Source organism: Muscardinus avellanarius (genome assembly GCF_963383645.1).
Source record: "Muscardinus avellanarius genome assembly, chromosome: 7".
In the NCBI taxonomy this organism is placed as follows: Eukaryota; Metazoa; Chordata; class Mammalia; order Rodentia; family Gliridae; genus Muscardinus; species Muscardinus avellanarius.
In genome coordinates this window covers 59,770,036-59,784,554 of record NC_137793.1, presented here as the reverse complement: position 1 = coordinate 59,784,554, position 14,519 = coordinate 59,770,036, and the positions used below count along the sequence as shown (strand labels likewise).

General features: G+C 37.0%; 1 protein-coding gene across 2 annotated transcripts in view; it reads right to left on the bottom strand.

Moving 5' to 3' along the window:
- AKT3 (AKT serine/threonine kinase 3) overlaps positions 1–14,519 on the bottom strand; it is a gene marked incomplete at both ends in the record, with an annotated part of 284,201 nt that overhangs the window by 129,352 nt on the left and 140,330 nt on the right. For both annotated transcript variants that reach the window (XM_080698324.1, XM_080698323.1), the window contains one exon: positions 8,548–8,659. In XM_080698324.1, the coding sequence (XP_080554450.1) occupies positions 8,548–8,659 (112 nt within the window). The remainder of the gene's footprint in view (positions 1–8,547; positions 8,660–14,519) is intronic.

Below are 14,519 nucleotides of genomic sequence, written 5' to 3'. Positions count from 1 at the left end.
AGTCACTACCACCTAAAGTGATCAGCAGATTCACTGTAATCCCTACCAAAATCCAAATGCTATTTTTGCAGAAACAGTAAGAGGCAATCCTAAAATTCATATGAAATTATAAAGCATCCTAAATAGATTCCAAAAAAATCTTTTCAAAAGCAAAGTGAAAGGCTTCATACTTCCTGACTTTAAAACATATTCTAAAGCTACAATAACTGAAACAGAGTATGGACTGGCATAAAGAAAGACACAGACCAATGAAACAGATTACAAAGCCCAAAAATAAAACCATGTTTGTATAGTAAAATGATCTCCCACAAGGATGATACCACTTCATAATGCAGAAAGAACAGTCTTTTCAACAAATGATGCTGAGGATTAATGCAGATATACATGATATTCCAAATGATCCCTTATGAGTGCTGAAAACTATGGTATCAGCAAGACATGAGAGAAAAAGACAAATCCCAAACATTAAGCAAATCTGAGAATTACTTGAAGATCAGTTCAGCTGTAAAACTGAGGAGTATTCCTCTCTTCAGATTAGTACAGTGTTTCTCAAATGGACACCTTTTCAAATGGAGAAGTACCCTAAGAGATTCAACGCCCTCCCAAAAGCAGAAACTAATTAGAAAAAGACCTGTTTTTACTGATAGAACAGGTCTTCCAAAAATTTAAAAAAAAAAATCATAGAAGATCATTTTCCCAGAAAGTCTTTAACTATTTTGACGCCAGCCTTTATTTTGGAGGAACAGCTAGATGCAGATAACTTCACTCAAGCATATGTATCCCCAGACTTACTTGTCTGTACAGCCATCTAAAAGCAACAAGAATGGCAACAGGAAGAGTACTGTGAAAGTGGCACAGACTGGACAGAGGGAAGTGAGATGGAGGACTCTGACATTTCTCCTAAGCCCACAGGAACCTCTACCAAAATTCTAACTGAAAAAGTTAAAAAGATGGTTTCCCATCACAAAAATGTGAATAAATCAGTTGGTAGGGTGAACTTTGCTGAAACTTTTTTGTTTGCCATAAAAGGATTGCAAGAAGAATGAAAGAAGACAGAAGTGGACCATGATGACAGAGGAAGAAAAAAAATTGGGGAAGCAAACTGGGAAATAACACAATCCACCTTCACCAATGAAGAATGAGTTAAATTCTACTCAATTAACAAGTGCCTAGGGTGCATCTAACCCAAGGAGAGTCAAAGGAAAAGAAAACCAACAACATAAATTCAGCACACTAAAAAGTGGCTTAGTAACTAACTGACTGGAATGATCCTTCATGAATTGAGCACATGAAAAAGCAGTTTGGTAACTTTGACCAACCAGAGTGACTCTCCAGATATAGAACAATTCCACACATCAGAAGATTCTTCCAGAAGTCAATGTATTTCAGTAACAGCCTATATGATTCTCAAACTCCTGCGCTACAACATTTCCCAGAGTAAGAAGGAAGCTCATTCAGAAAACAAGGGTCTCTAAAGACACCTTTAAAGGCACCTTTAATGGCACCTACAATATTGAAAAACAAATTATCAATAGTATTTTGAAGCATACAAAGGTGTTTGACTTCTGATTAAAGATAACATGTCACTGAAGTCATAGTGTTTTTTCAGAATGGAACAAAGCAAATAATTTTTAGAGAAGAAATGTTTAACTTAAAGCAGATTTGGGTTTTAATTAACATAGCTTTTCTTTTTATCTTAAATATATTGTCACATTGGGAGAGTTTATATTATAAAATAGTGCTAGATTTTTACAACTGAATTAGTGAAATGCATGACATCTTAAGAGTTAGACTGGATATTATTTCATATATAAGTTTAAAATGATAACAGTGTAGCTAGGCCCATACTAAATATTTTCCTAAATTATCTTGCTCATATCCAACCACTGTGAACATGTTGCTACTAAACAGTTATTTTCTGCAGTATAATTTTCACCCTAGACATTTTATAAGCAAAATATAGATATTTCAATGCCAAATCATTTATCCAAATATGAGTATGAGAGATGGAGTCATTACTGAAACTTGTGTCAATGTAGTTTTATTTTTTATTTTACTTTAAAAAAATCCAACCTGTATTAAATAAAATACCTCAAAACTAACAGCTATATTCTTTTTTTATATATAATTTAAAATTTTATTATTTTTTTATTCTTTATTTTTTTAAATTGGTGCACTGTATTCATACATCATAGTGGGATACAAACTTTTGTAGACATACATGCACACATTGCCCAGTCAGCCCCCACCCGATCCCCACCCCATTCCATCCCCATCCCTCCTTCCCATGCTTGGCTTAGTGGTTGACATCTAGTATTATAGCAATTTATCCAAAATTAAAAATGATAATTTCACATAACAGTTTCATTTGTCTGATACCAAGCTTTTGATGACTTAAAGATAACATTTTAATATTTCTTTTTGCTTTTTTTCTTACCAGAGAATATTTTTTTCTATTTTTTAGGTGAAACTATCATATATTTATATATTTATTTTTCAGAAAAAAAATCTATCCTAATATGGAATATGGACTCTATATACCCAAAACAATCTTGAAAAAGAACAAAGCTAGAAGCTATATATTTTCTGATTTCAAACCATATAAAGCTACAATAATTGAAACAGTGTAGTACTGTTCTAAAGGCAGATATATAAACCATTGGAGTTAAATAAAAGCCTAGAGCTAAATTCTTCCCTATATTGTCAAGTTATTTTTGACAAGGTTTCCACAAACATTTGGTGGTGGAAATAATAATCTCTTAACTAAATATTGTTGAAAAATAATAATTACATGAAAAAGAATAAAATTGGACCCTTACCTAATCCCATATACAAATATTAACTCAAAAGAGATAAAAGACCTAAATATAAATCTTAAGACTATAAACTTTTAGAAGAAAATCTGGGTCATAAAACCTCACAACATTGAAATTGGCAGTGATTCCTTGGATATGATTTCAATGGCATAGGCAACAGAAGAGTATACAAACTCCCTAAAAAATAAAAAAAATTGTATATCCAAAGACAATGTAAACAGAGTTAAAAGTTACTAATAGAATTGGATAAATTATTTCCAAATGCTATATCTGAAGGTATATTAATATTCCAACTAGACATCCTAAAAATTAACAACAATAAAGACAAACAATACCATTTAGAGATAGGTATAAGACTAACATAAATAATGAATCTCCACAGATAACCAATCTTAGTTGTCTGTTGGATGGAAAAATCTTGTTTCTCTGGTTCTGGTGTGTGTTACCTATTTCTTCTTTGTAGTTAATCTCTTTGAGTATTTTCTCTAGTGCTGGTTTTGAAGACATAAATTCCTTCAGTTTATGTTTGTCATGGAAGCTTCTTAAAGTTTTGCTGGGTAGGAAATTTTTGGCTGGAAGTTGTTTTCTTTCAGAGTTTGGAATATGTTACTCCAAGCCCTTCTGGCTCTCATGACTTGGTTTGGGAAGTCTGGAGCAATTCTAATTGGTTTGCCTCTGAATGTCACTTGGTCCTTTGTTTTTGTTGCCTTTAAGATTCTCTGCTTGGCTTCCACATTGGTCATTTTGACAATTATGTGGCGTGGGGATTCTCTTCTCCGATCCTGTCTAAATGGAGTTCTATAAGTTTCCTGGACCTGTGTATCAACCTCTTGCTCTATGTTTGGAAAATTTTCTGCTATTACTTCCTTGAAGAGATTGTTGATCCCTTTGGTTTCACTTTCTTTTCCCTCCTCTATTCCAATTATTCTTAGGTTAGCTCTCTTAAAATGGGCCCATATTTCTTCAATATCAGATTCCTGCTGTTGGATATTTTTTTCTAGATTAGAAACTATGCGTTCATTTTTGGAATGATCATCTTCTAAGAGCGAGATTCTGTTCTCCATGTGGTCTAATCGGTTGTTCATGCTTTGAATTGAGGCCTTTACTTCATTAATTGCATCCTTTATCTCTTTTTGGCTCTCTCTGAATTCTTTTCGAAGCACCTCTATTATTTCTACAGTTATTTTCCTGATTTGATCTTCTAGAAATCTCTGAATTTCTGTTTTATCGGGTTCTGATGTTGTGGGATTGTAGGCATTCATTGCTCCATTGTTATTCCTCTTTCCCATGATTTCAGGAGTTTGTGCCTTCTCTGGGTTCTTCCCTTGGGTCACTATGACTTCACTTAAGGTGCTCTGGATCTCGAGTCTGTGGTATCTCAGTCATCACTACTTCTTTACTGGGTTGTATCACAGAGTCTCCGACCCAGGGAGTCAATAAAGGCTGCTTTAGACTATGGGGGGGTGCCAGGTTGCACTTTCTCCTATAGTGTGATATCTCTGCCACCGCCACTCCCCCACTGGGTCAAGTCCCAGGGAGTACAGTACTGGGATTTCTCCTCTGTGGACCGCAATTTGACTCACTGTTCTTGAGTTCACAGATGTAGCTGTAGTGGACTCGGTGAATTCACTGCTGCTGCCGCCGGTGGCAATATGGCGCCGCTGCCACGCCCTCGGCTTTGAGGCTGGTGTATTTTTTCTTCTCTGGTTTTGAGTTCCACTCTGAGTCCCTGCAGCGTGTGCTGAGCTCAGCCACTGGGAGCTTTAGATGCTCCCTGCGCCGATAGATCCCGCCTGGCTGTTCCGCAGCAGCTCACCTCGGCTTGCTGTAGCTGTCCTGTGAATTCGCAGCTGCTGCCGGCAGTACAGCGCTGCTGCCGTGTCCTCGGGCGTGAGGCCGGTGTATCTCCTCTGTGGTTCTGAGCTCTGTTCTCAGTCCGCTTTCTCTCTGGAGCCTGGTGATTTTTTTGTTTCTCTGGTGATGGTGTTTTCTGGCTATGAAAGGCGCTGATTTTGTGGTAATGGAGATTGGTTGTTAGCGGGGCTCTTAAGCCCCGCTTTTCTCGTTCGCCATATTCCCGGAAGTCTCTCCTAACAGCTATATTCTTGGACAATGGCTTTGCCAAAAGTCAGAAAGTTCATATGAACTGGGTTTTTTCCCCATCTTTTATACTTTATGGTACTATTTGTACCTTTTTTTTTTTTTTTTGGTGGTACTAGGGTTCATGGAAACCCTTCTACCTCCAGGCTACACTCCCACGCCTATTTTATATTTTTATTTGGAAACAGGGTCTCTTTAGCCAGCAAGGCTGGCTTCGAAACTGCATGATCCTCCTGTCTTCGCCTCCCAAGCACAGGGATTACAAGTGTGCTCCACCATGCCCAGCCTATTTGTACTTTTTAAAATTAATATTTTAACTAAATTGTTTGTAGGATTTGAGTTCTGTTGTCATTTGTCAACTTTAATAGTATATGCGTGCTTTAATAGTACTTTAATAGTACACACTTTAATAGTACACACACACACACACACACACACACACACACACACACACACACACACACGAGAGTAGAATGGTGATGGCCAGAACCCAAGGATAGTAGTGGGGGAGGAAAACATGGGGAAAGGCTATTCAATGGGTACTAGGTTACCATTAGACAGGAGCAAGAAGCTCAGATGTGCTACCATACAGCAGGGTGACTATGAATAAAGATAATGAACTGTATTTAAGAAGGCAGATTTAAACATTATATAATTGATACGTGTATCAAAATATTACACAGTAGCCCATTAGTTTATATAATTTTTGTTTTGTATCAGTTAAAATAAATTTAATTTTTAAAGTACAGTAGAATAGCTAAGAACATTTTGATTAAAAATACTGTTGCTCTATTAGAAGTTGCAAGTTTTATAAAGCTTCCCTAATTAAAGCCATTAAGTCACTGGGTATGGTGGAGCACACCTCTAATTCCTGTACTTGGGGAGCTGAAACAGGAGGATTGCCATTCAAGACCAGCCCCCGCAAGTTAGCAAGAATCTCTGCAACTTAGCGAGACTCTGCTTAAAAAAAAAAAAAAAAAAGAAAGAAAAAGAAAAAAAAAGTGTTGTGTGTGTAGCTTGGAGGTAGAATGCCTGGGTTCTATCCATAATACCACTCTACCCCGCCCCAAAAAAGAAGCCATGTTGTGCTGGTGTTAGAATGACAGAAAGATTGAAGAAAAAAAGGACAAAATGAAGTAAAAAAGCCCAAGTATTAATGCATATTTGCTATCCAACATCTATGAGAAAAGAATGGATTATTTATAAAGCTAACAGGCTCATCATTTAGGAAAAACAGTCCGCTGACATAAATGTAAAGTATATGATTGATATACACTTAGTTTATGACATCAAAGAATTTTAACTGGGGGCAGAATATTGAAAATAGAAAGTCATCTACCTCTCCCTATGCCTTGTTAAGTCTTCTTTGGCATTAATGTTACATAAGTTCTCCAAACGTCAGATTTTAAATGAATACAGAAAAGCATATTTCAATGGCAAAAGCATTTTCCTTCTAGTTATAAATGCAAATGAAAACTGACTGCTCAGAGAAGCAGAGTGTCATTATTGCAGGAACAGCAAAGTATTTTAGAGTCTCAAGATCTGGTTTAAAGCCACTTTGTAAACACAAATGGCAAAATGAATCAAGCTTCAATGAGATATTATAAATGCACTAAAAGAGTGATATTTTCAAGGAATACATACTGACATGGGAGATTCCATTCATTCAGCAAGCCAACAAATGCTGTATCAGGCCTCAGGCCTTGTGCTGAAGATTAAGAAAAAAAAAGAAAAAGAAACAGAAGACATCATCCTTTCTATCAAGAAGCTAACAGTATAGAGAGGAAGGCAAACAAGGATTATAGTCATGATGTATTTGGTATAAGAAGCACAAAAAGACAGGTATAAATATACAGCCAAGCAAGCTACCTAGTCTACAAAACTCAGAGAAGGTTTTGTAGGAAACAGAGGCATTTTAAAGCTCAGATATGACAGACATGAGAATAACCCAATGGGGATTATGAGCAACTGAGGACTCAGGATATAAAAAGTCCTAGGAGAGGCTGGGTGGACTAGAATGGGAGTCAGACATTATGGAGAAGAACACACAAAACTATGTGTACACTGAAGACCCGACTGAAATACATCAGTAAAGAATAATGTTGAAACCGGTGTAGTGGCGCACACTTGTAATCCCTGCTCTTGGGAAGCAGAGACAGGAGGATAACACAGGTTTGAAGCCAGCCTTGCTGGCTTAAGAGACCCTGTTTTAAAAAAAAAAAAATATATATATATATATATATATATATATATATATATATGTATGTATGTGTGTATGTATGTATGTATGTATGTATGTATGTATGTAAAAAAAAACAGGTCTGGGAGTGTAGCCCAGAGGTAGAAGGGTTTCCAGGAACCCTAGTACCACCAAAAAAAGAAAAAAAGAATAATGTTGAAAGTAGAAAACAAATACTATCAGTGCTAAAACACCGGTATAGAACTGAAGATATGAATAATTTCTAGTTTCCTGTTTTTCTTTTTTTTCTATATTTCCTAAATAAATCCACAATTTACCCTATCAATCAAAAAGCATTAATGAAATACTTTAGAGCTGGGTTTGTAACTTCGTGGTAGAATGCTTGCCTAGCATGTGCAAGGCCCTGGGTTTGATCCCTAGTATACCCTACCAAAGAAACTTTATAATCATCAATTAAGATTTTTTTTTTTTGGACTAGAAATGGAACCCAGAAGCATTCTACCTCCAACTTATCTCCAAACCCAACTTTACTTCTTATTTTGAAACAAGGTCTCACTAAGTTGCCGAGGCTGGCTTTTGAACCTATGATCCTCCCATCTCAGCCTTCCAAGCACAGAGATAACAAGTGTGCGCCACCATGCCCAGTTTATTAGGATGTTTTTAGGGATTTTGTTTTTAGTAAAGTATTAGAAAAACCTGTTATAACAAAACAATTTAGAAAATAAGGCTAATAACATTTAACATCACAAAGTTGCTGATTCAGATCAAATACATAACACTTGTGCAGGAAAACAATTGTGTGATTTTATTTGGTAGACCTAATTCAGTATCAGGCCACGATAAAAGAATACTAAAACAGAACTGGGAGGTGGGAAGGTAGTTGCATGACTGCAGATGAGGAGGATGAAGATACTGCCCTGAAGTTTGGTGAGCTGGATACTGATGTATTGCTGTTCCTTGCTTTAGCAATGATGATAGCCAATGCTAATCAATCCCATATACAACTGATTGTAGAACAAATCTCAGAAACCTTCCCAATAGAATACTCCAGATAACCACCTGAAATTAATCTATAAGGCATGCTATTTAAAGCCTTTTGCTATCATTTTTGTTTTGGGATTTTAAATATTAATACAATTAATTCTATGATTTTTTAAAAAGCAATTTGATTATAAAAATTTTCTTTGGATTTTTATCTTAATTTTTAAGTGTTCTGTTTTCTCTGAAGAAGTATTACTTAGCATATGCTTTGAATGTTTTGATTTAGAATTTTGTAAAATCTAATCAGTCATTATGCCAGAAACAGAAGAATTAAAGAGATTATAACATTTTGGAAATATATTTAAATATGTTTACAAATGATAAAACAACTACAAATACATCTTCAGCTTGATTATTGCTTTTCACAAAATGAAGAAACATTTCCATTACCTTTCTTCTGGAGTGTCTACATGAAACGTCCTTTCTATGACAGTGGTCCACTGGAGACACCTGATAATAAATGTGTTTGGCTTTGGTCGTTCTGTTTTCATTAACTGGCATTCTGGAAATAAAATAAAATATCTCTTTAAATATACATATAGACTTATATTCTTTAAAAACTGAAAAAAATATTAAAATTTAAAGGTAAAACAGAATTTTAGAAGATTTAGACTTAAGTTGGGCATGATAAAAAATAGATGCTTTAAAAATTTTTTATTATTAGTGCATTGTAGTCATACATTTTAATGGGGTACAAGATGGTAGAAGCATACATACACACATCATTCATTTGGAATTTCAAAATCAGATCCAAGAGTATTTGGAGTATCACTTTCAGAATGTTCTAGTGAATTGGGTTTACTTTTGTCTTGGATAAAACAATCTTTCTTTCTTGACAGAAATGTATTTTTTTCAAAGACTCACTCTAAATTGGTTCATGAACCAAGGAACTATTTCCCCTTCCTTTGCTTTTCTAGTTCGTAGAAGAGTTAAGAGTGGAAATGCAGGTCCTTTCCAGGCTGTTTCTTAGTAGAGTGTTTTTGGTATATTTACCTATTTTGGTTATTTTCTCTGAAGATGATCTGCTATTTCTAGACAACTCCTCTTCTTCTCTTTGATTTCTAGTTCTAGATATCATATTTGGATATTTTGCATTTATCCAAGGGCATTCTACTTTGGATCTGTTTTTTTCTTCAAGTGCCTTCTACTGTTCTTTAGGTGGGCTACTAACAGTAGAATTCATCTGGGGACACCCTAGTAAGTTAAAATCTGACAAATGTATATCAGTAATTGTAACAAGTTGCCCAAGCCCAGTATCTTTAGGAAATCCAAGAAAGCATGAAACATCTTTAAAAAATTCTTGGTACTGCCCAGAACACTTACATCATCCAGGATCATGCTTGTTAATGACTGTGCATTAAAGAACTTTAGATAAAAAAAATTTTATATTTCTTTCTTTTGTGTGTGTATGCACTTGCAATTGAACCCAGGGGTATTCTACCTCTAAGCTACACCCCTAGCCCAGTTTTATTTTTATTTTGAAACAGGGTCTTGACTAGGTTGATGAGAATCTCACTATTTGCTGAGGTTGTTCTCGATTCTGCAATCCTTCTATCTCAGCCTCTCATGTACTGGTATTACAGGTGTGTACCACCACATCTGACTAGAAATTTATATTTCTTAACTGGGAATTTTTATGCTCCTGCTCACTGACTCATGTATCAGCCTTAAGCCTTTTTCCTCCTTTAACTGCATTAGGGACTCCTCTAGTTTTCCCTGTAAGACTTCTTGTTTTAAACTTGTTTCTCAGGCACTTCATAAACATTTTCTGAAGAGCTGTCAACTTTTTCAGTGTCTGAGGATGAAGGACTCTGTACTTTTACAGTCATAGAAAAATCTAATTTCTGCAGCTGACTAGGTACATCATGTTTTATTTTTCCTCCACTGAAGAACTATTTTTTTGGTGCATCGTAGTCTCACCTCATAATGCAGTTTATATTGATAGTGATGTTCATATTGATAGTGACGTATATGCACACAGCACATAACAGGTTTTCCCTGGCTTCCTTCCCACTCCCCCTTTCTCATATGGGATACAGAGACTGACACTGGCATTCTCACATATGTGCATAATGTCACTGAAAGTGAGTCCTTCACTGAGGTGTGTTCTCTCTCTCTCTCTCTGTCTCTCTCTCTGTCTCTCTCTGTCTCTCTCTGTCTCTCTCTGTCTCTGTGTGTGTGTGTGTGTGTGTGTGTGTGTGTGTGTGTGTGTGTGTGAGAGAGAGAGAGAGAGAGAGAGAGAGAGAGAGATTGATTGATTGATTGATTTTGAGAGAGATTGGGGATTGAACCCAGGGGTATTCTACCTCCGAACTACATCTCAGCCCCTTTATTTTTAGTTTGAAACAAGATCTTGCTAGGTTGATAAAAATCTCAGTACTTGCTGAGGCTGTCTTTGAACCTGTGATCTTCCTGTCTCAGTCTCCAAGAACGGGGATTATAATGAACCCACACTACCACACCTGCCTCTTCATTGGGTTTCGATTAATAGAAAACCCCTGCTCCTTTTCACACATTCTGCAGTATGCCATGGCAAACAAACAAACAAACAAACAAAAAACACCAGGCAGCAAAGGTTCCATAGCATAGTATTCTTTATAAAGAAAATGTTTTCCTGCACTACTTACAGTTTCTTTGTAGCCCATCCAAGTCTAATAGTAGCTTTTCCTTTTCAATTACTTAGAATTATTGTTCTTTTTCTTTTCTTTTTTCTTGCAGTACTAGGGATAAAATTGTGGGGTATTCTACCTCTGAGCCACACCCCAGCCCTAATTTTTCATTCTTTATTTTTGAAACAGGGTCTCACTGAGTTCCAAAGGGGCCTCCCTAAGTAGCTGAGGCTGTCCACGAACCGCAATCTTCTGGTCTCTACCTCCTGAATGCTGGAATTACAAATGTGTGTGCCACCACACCTGGCTGTTCTCTTTTTCTGTTGAGCAGTTTTGGATGGTTTATTTACAGATGGAGAAGTTATCTGCTGGTACTCTGACTCAGTACTCCTTCCACTCTGGAGAACTTTTTTGTTTTTTGTTTTTGGTACTGGAGATTGAACCCAGAGGCATTCTACCTCTGAGCCAACCCCACGCCTGGTTTTATTTTTATTTTGGAACAGGGCCTTGCATGGTTGATGAGAATCTTACTACTTGCTGAGGCTGTCCTCAAACATGTGCTCCTCCTGTCTCAGCCTCTCAAGTACTGAAATGACAGGTGTGCACCACCACATCCAGATGGAAAACTTTTTTTTTTTTTGGTGGTACTAGGGTTCCTGGAAACCCTCCTACCTCCGGGCTACACTCCCAGACCTATTTTATATTTTTATTTGGAAACTGGGTCTCTTAAGCCAGTGAGGCTAGCTTTGAACCAGCGCGATCCTCCTGTCTCCGCCTCTCAAGCGCAGAGATTACAGGTGTGCTCCACCATGCCTGGTGGAATTTTGAGAACTGCTTTCATCATAGAATGATCACTAAGTGGATTTCTTCTTATATCCAAAGTGAACAGAGTTCTATTGGTTTGCAGGGCCAAAGCCTTGGCTCCTTCATAGGTGAGGCCACTCTGCTACAGGTCAAGAACTCTAAGCTATAAATCCTCACCAAGAGCATCTGCAAAAGCATGTGCACCCACATCACCAACAAGGGTGTTGCCATTGAAAGTGATGCACCTCAGCCCATCCTGTAGTCAAGATTGGTCTGCTCCAGCAAAGACTCACACCAGATTCATGGTCTGATATTTCAAGATCCAGGCCACACCCCATGAAGATGACTGTCTTAAGAGTGATAGAGTTCTTCATACCTTGACAATTTCCAAGCCTTCATCCCCAACTGGACAGTTTCTAAGAGACAGGTGCACCAAAGAAGTTGATTTATTCAGTCCCTTTGTTAAAACAGTTCGATCTCTCACTTAGACCTAGTTCCTTAACACACTTGATGCACTGAAATGGCCTTTAAAAGCTTTACATAATGAGAAGGTTGCATCTTTGGATATTATCGCAGAAACATGACTTCTGCAAATTTTATTTATAAGCCAAGTGTGGTAGTGCATGCTTGTAATAAAAAAGAATAAAAAATAGGGCTAGGGGTGTAGCTTGAAGGTAGAATGCCCCTGGTTCCAACCCCAGTTTCAAAAAAAAAAAAAAAAAAAGTCAGAATCTGTTTCCCTAAGCCAGGGTTGGAAGAAAAAAAGAAGAAAAAAAGGACAAGCTACATACCTCCCCCACTACTTTTCCAAAGATCTCTGCTCAAAGTTATTCACAACCTACCCTTAGCATTCTTTTCTAGTTCACTGCCATTCTGGCCATTTCAACATGCTAACCTGAACTATTTATTTTTGCCCAACCACAATGAATTCTTTCCAATTTTATGCTTCTGCTCCAATTGCTGATATCTACAACACCTCACATTTACCCATATGCAATCTCCAATGTAATATACACCCCACAGGGTTCAGATCAAACCTACTCCTTCCATGATGCTTTTTATGACACCTGGTCCGAGATAGACCATTTCCTCCTCTATATTCTCATAACTTATTTCTGTATCCCTTACTTTTCACTCAGCATAGAACATTTTTAATCATTTTAAACAAGGTATCATTTTATCCATACCTAGATTATAAGCCTTTTTGGTAAGATTAAACTAACTACAACTCTTAGTACCCATAGATATTAGAGCCAGTCAGTCAAAAAAGAATTAAATTCTGAAAGGGAATATCCAGGAAGACTTGAAATAAGTTGAGCATAGTGGAATGGCTCTAAGTGTACACTCTGACACTGTATTATTCACTTTTCTACCAGTAACCATATAACCTTGGGCAAGCTAATTAATCTCTCCAGTCATCAACAGTAAATGCAAAACAACATTAGCTATATTTTTAAATATTTTATTATAAATTAAAATAGAGATTAATAATAAATCTATATAATACTTAGCATATTATGATACAAAATTAACTTTCTTTTTTTTTTGTGGTACTGGGGTTCCTGGAAGCCCTTCTACCTCCGGGCTACACTCCCAGACCTATTTTTACATTTTTATTTGGAAACAGGGTCTCCTAAGCCAGTGTGCATGGCTGGCTTCGAACCTGCACGATCCTCCTGTCTCTGCCTCCCAAGCGCGGGGATTACAAGCGTGCGCCACCACGCCCGGCCAAAATTAACTTTCAATGAACACTATTATTATTGGGTTTGCATCTAACCTAAACTTTATAAGGCATGTGGTAGTAGACACAGAGATAAAGAAAGGATAGGGCTGTCAATTTAAACTGTGTTTTTGAAAGAAACGAATTTATTCCTGGTTGACAAATTCATCACTATCTTTTTGAACTTTCTCCATCATTAGCAATTATCAACTACCATTTCTATGTTTTTAAGGTTCAAGTCAGCCAGGCATGGGGGCACACTTATGTAATCCTAATAATTAGAAGGCTGTGCTGAAAGGAGTACAGGTTTGAGGCCAGGCTCAGCAATTTAGGGAGATCCTGTTTTAAGATAAAATAGGGTTGGGAGGTCTATCCAGGGGTAGAACAGGCTTGGGTTCAATCCCCAGAACCAAATTGGGAGGGATGAGGACCAAATCATTACACACTTTAGACCAATTCTTTTTTTTTTTCTTGTACTTTTTTTGGTGCACTATAAACATATCCCATGGTAGGATTCAACATGATGCTAACTCTTTACACTGAAACAGATCGTTCACCTGAGGCTCTCTTCTTAGTGTTCTCTTTTCTAACAATTTTTTTATATTTTGGATATCATCTTTTAATTTACCAATATCAAAATCTAAACTTCATCCTATATTGGGTTTCTATGATAAGATACATGTCAGGGGCTACAGCTCAGTTATAGAGCATTTGGATAGCATGAGTGAGCTCTTGAATTCAATGCCTTCTTGCCAATCCCACCCCCCCCCCCAATGCTTAAACTATACAGAAAACTGACCACACCTCAAATCAAATCCTTCATCTTCTCTTAAATTCATTACTCTTGGCTTTGATTATTCCTTTTTGAAACTGGCAGTACTTGCTTTTACCTGGCTTTTCCACTGGTGAAATTCTACTTCAAATTCTTACTGTGATATCCCTAAAACTCCCTCACTGCCATAAAACCAGAATCTTCCTACTTGGAGATGTCAAGAAGCTACATGTACTACTTTAAACCAGAGTCTGCGCCAGGCATGGTGGTGATATCATCCCAGTACTTGGGAGGCTGAAACAGGCAATCACAGGTTCATGGCAAGCTTTGGCAACTTAGTGAGGCCATCTACAACTTAGTAAGACCCCTGTTTCAAAATAAAGAATAAAATAGGGGTAAGGATGTAACTCAGAAGTAGAATGTCCCTGGGTTCCATCTCTAGTCACACACACACACA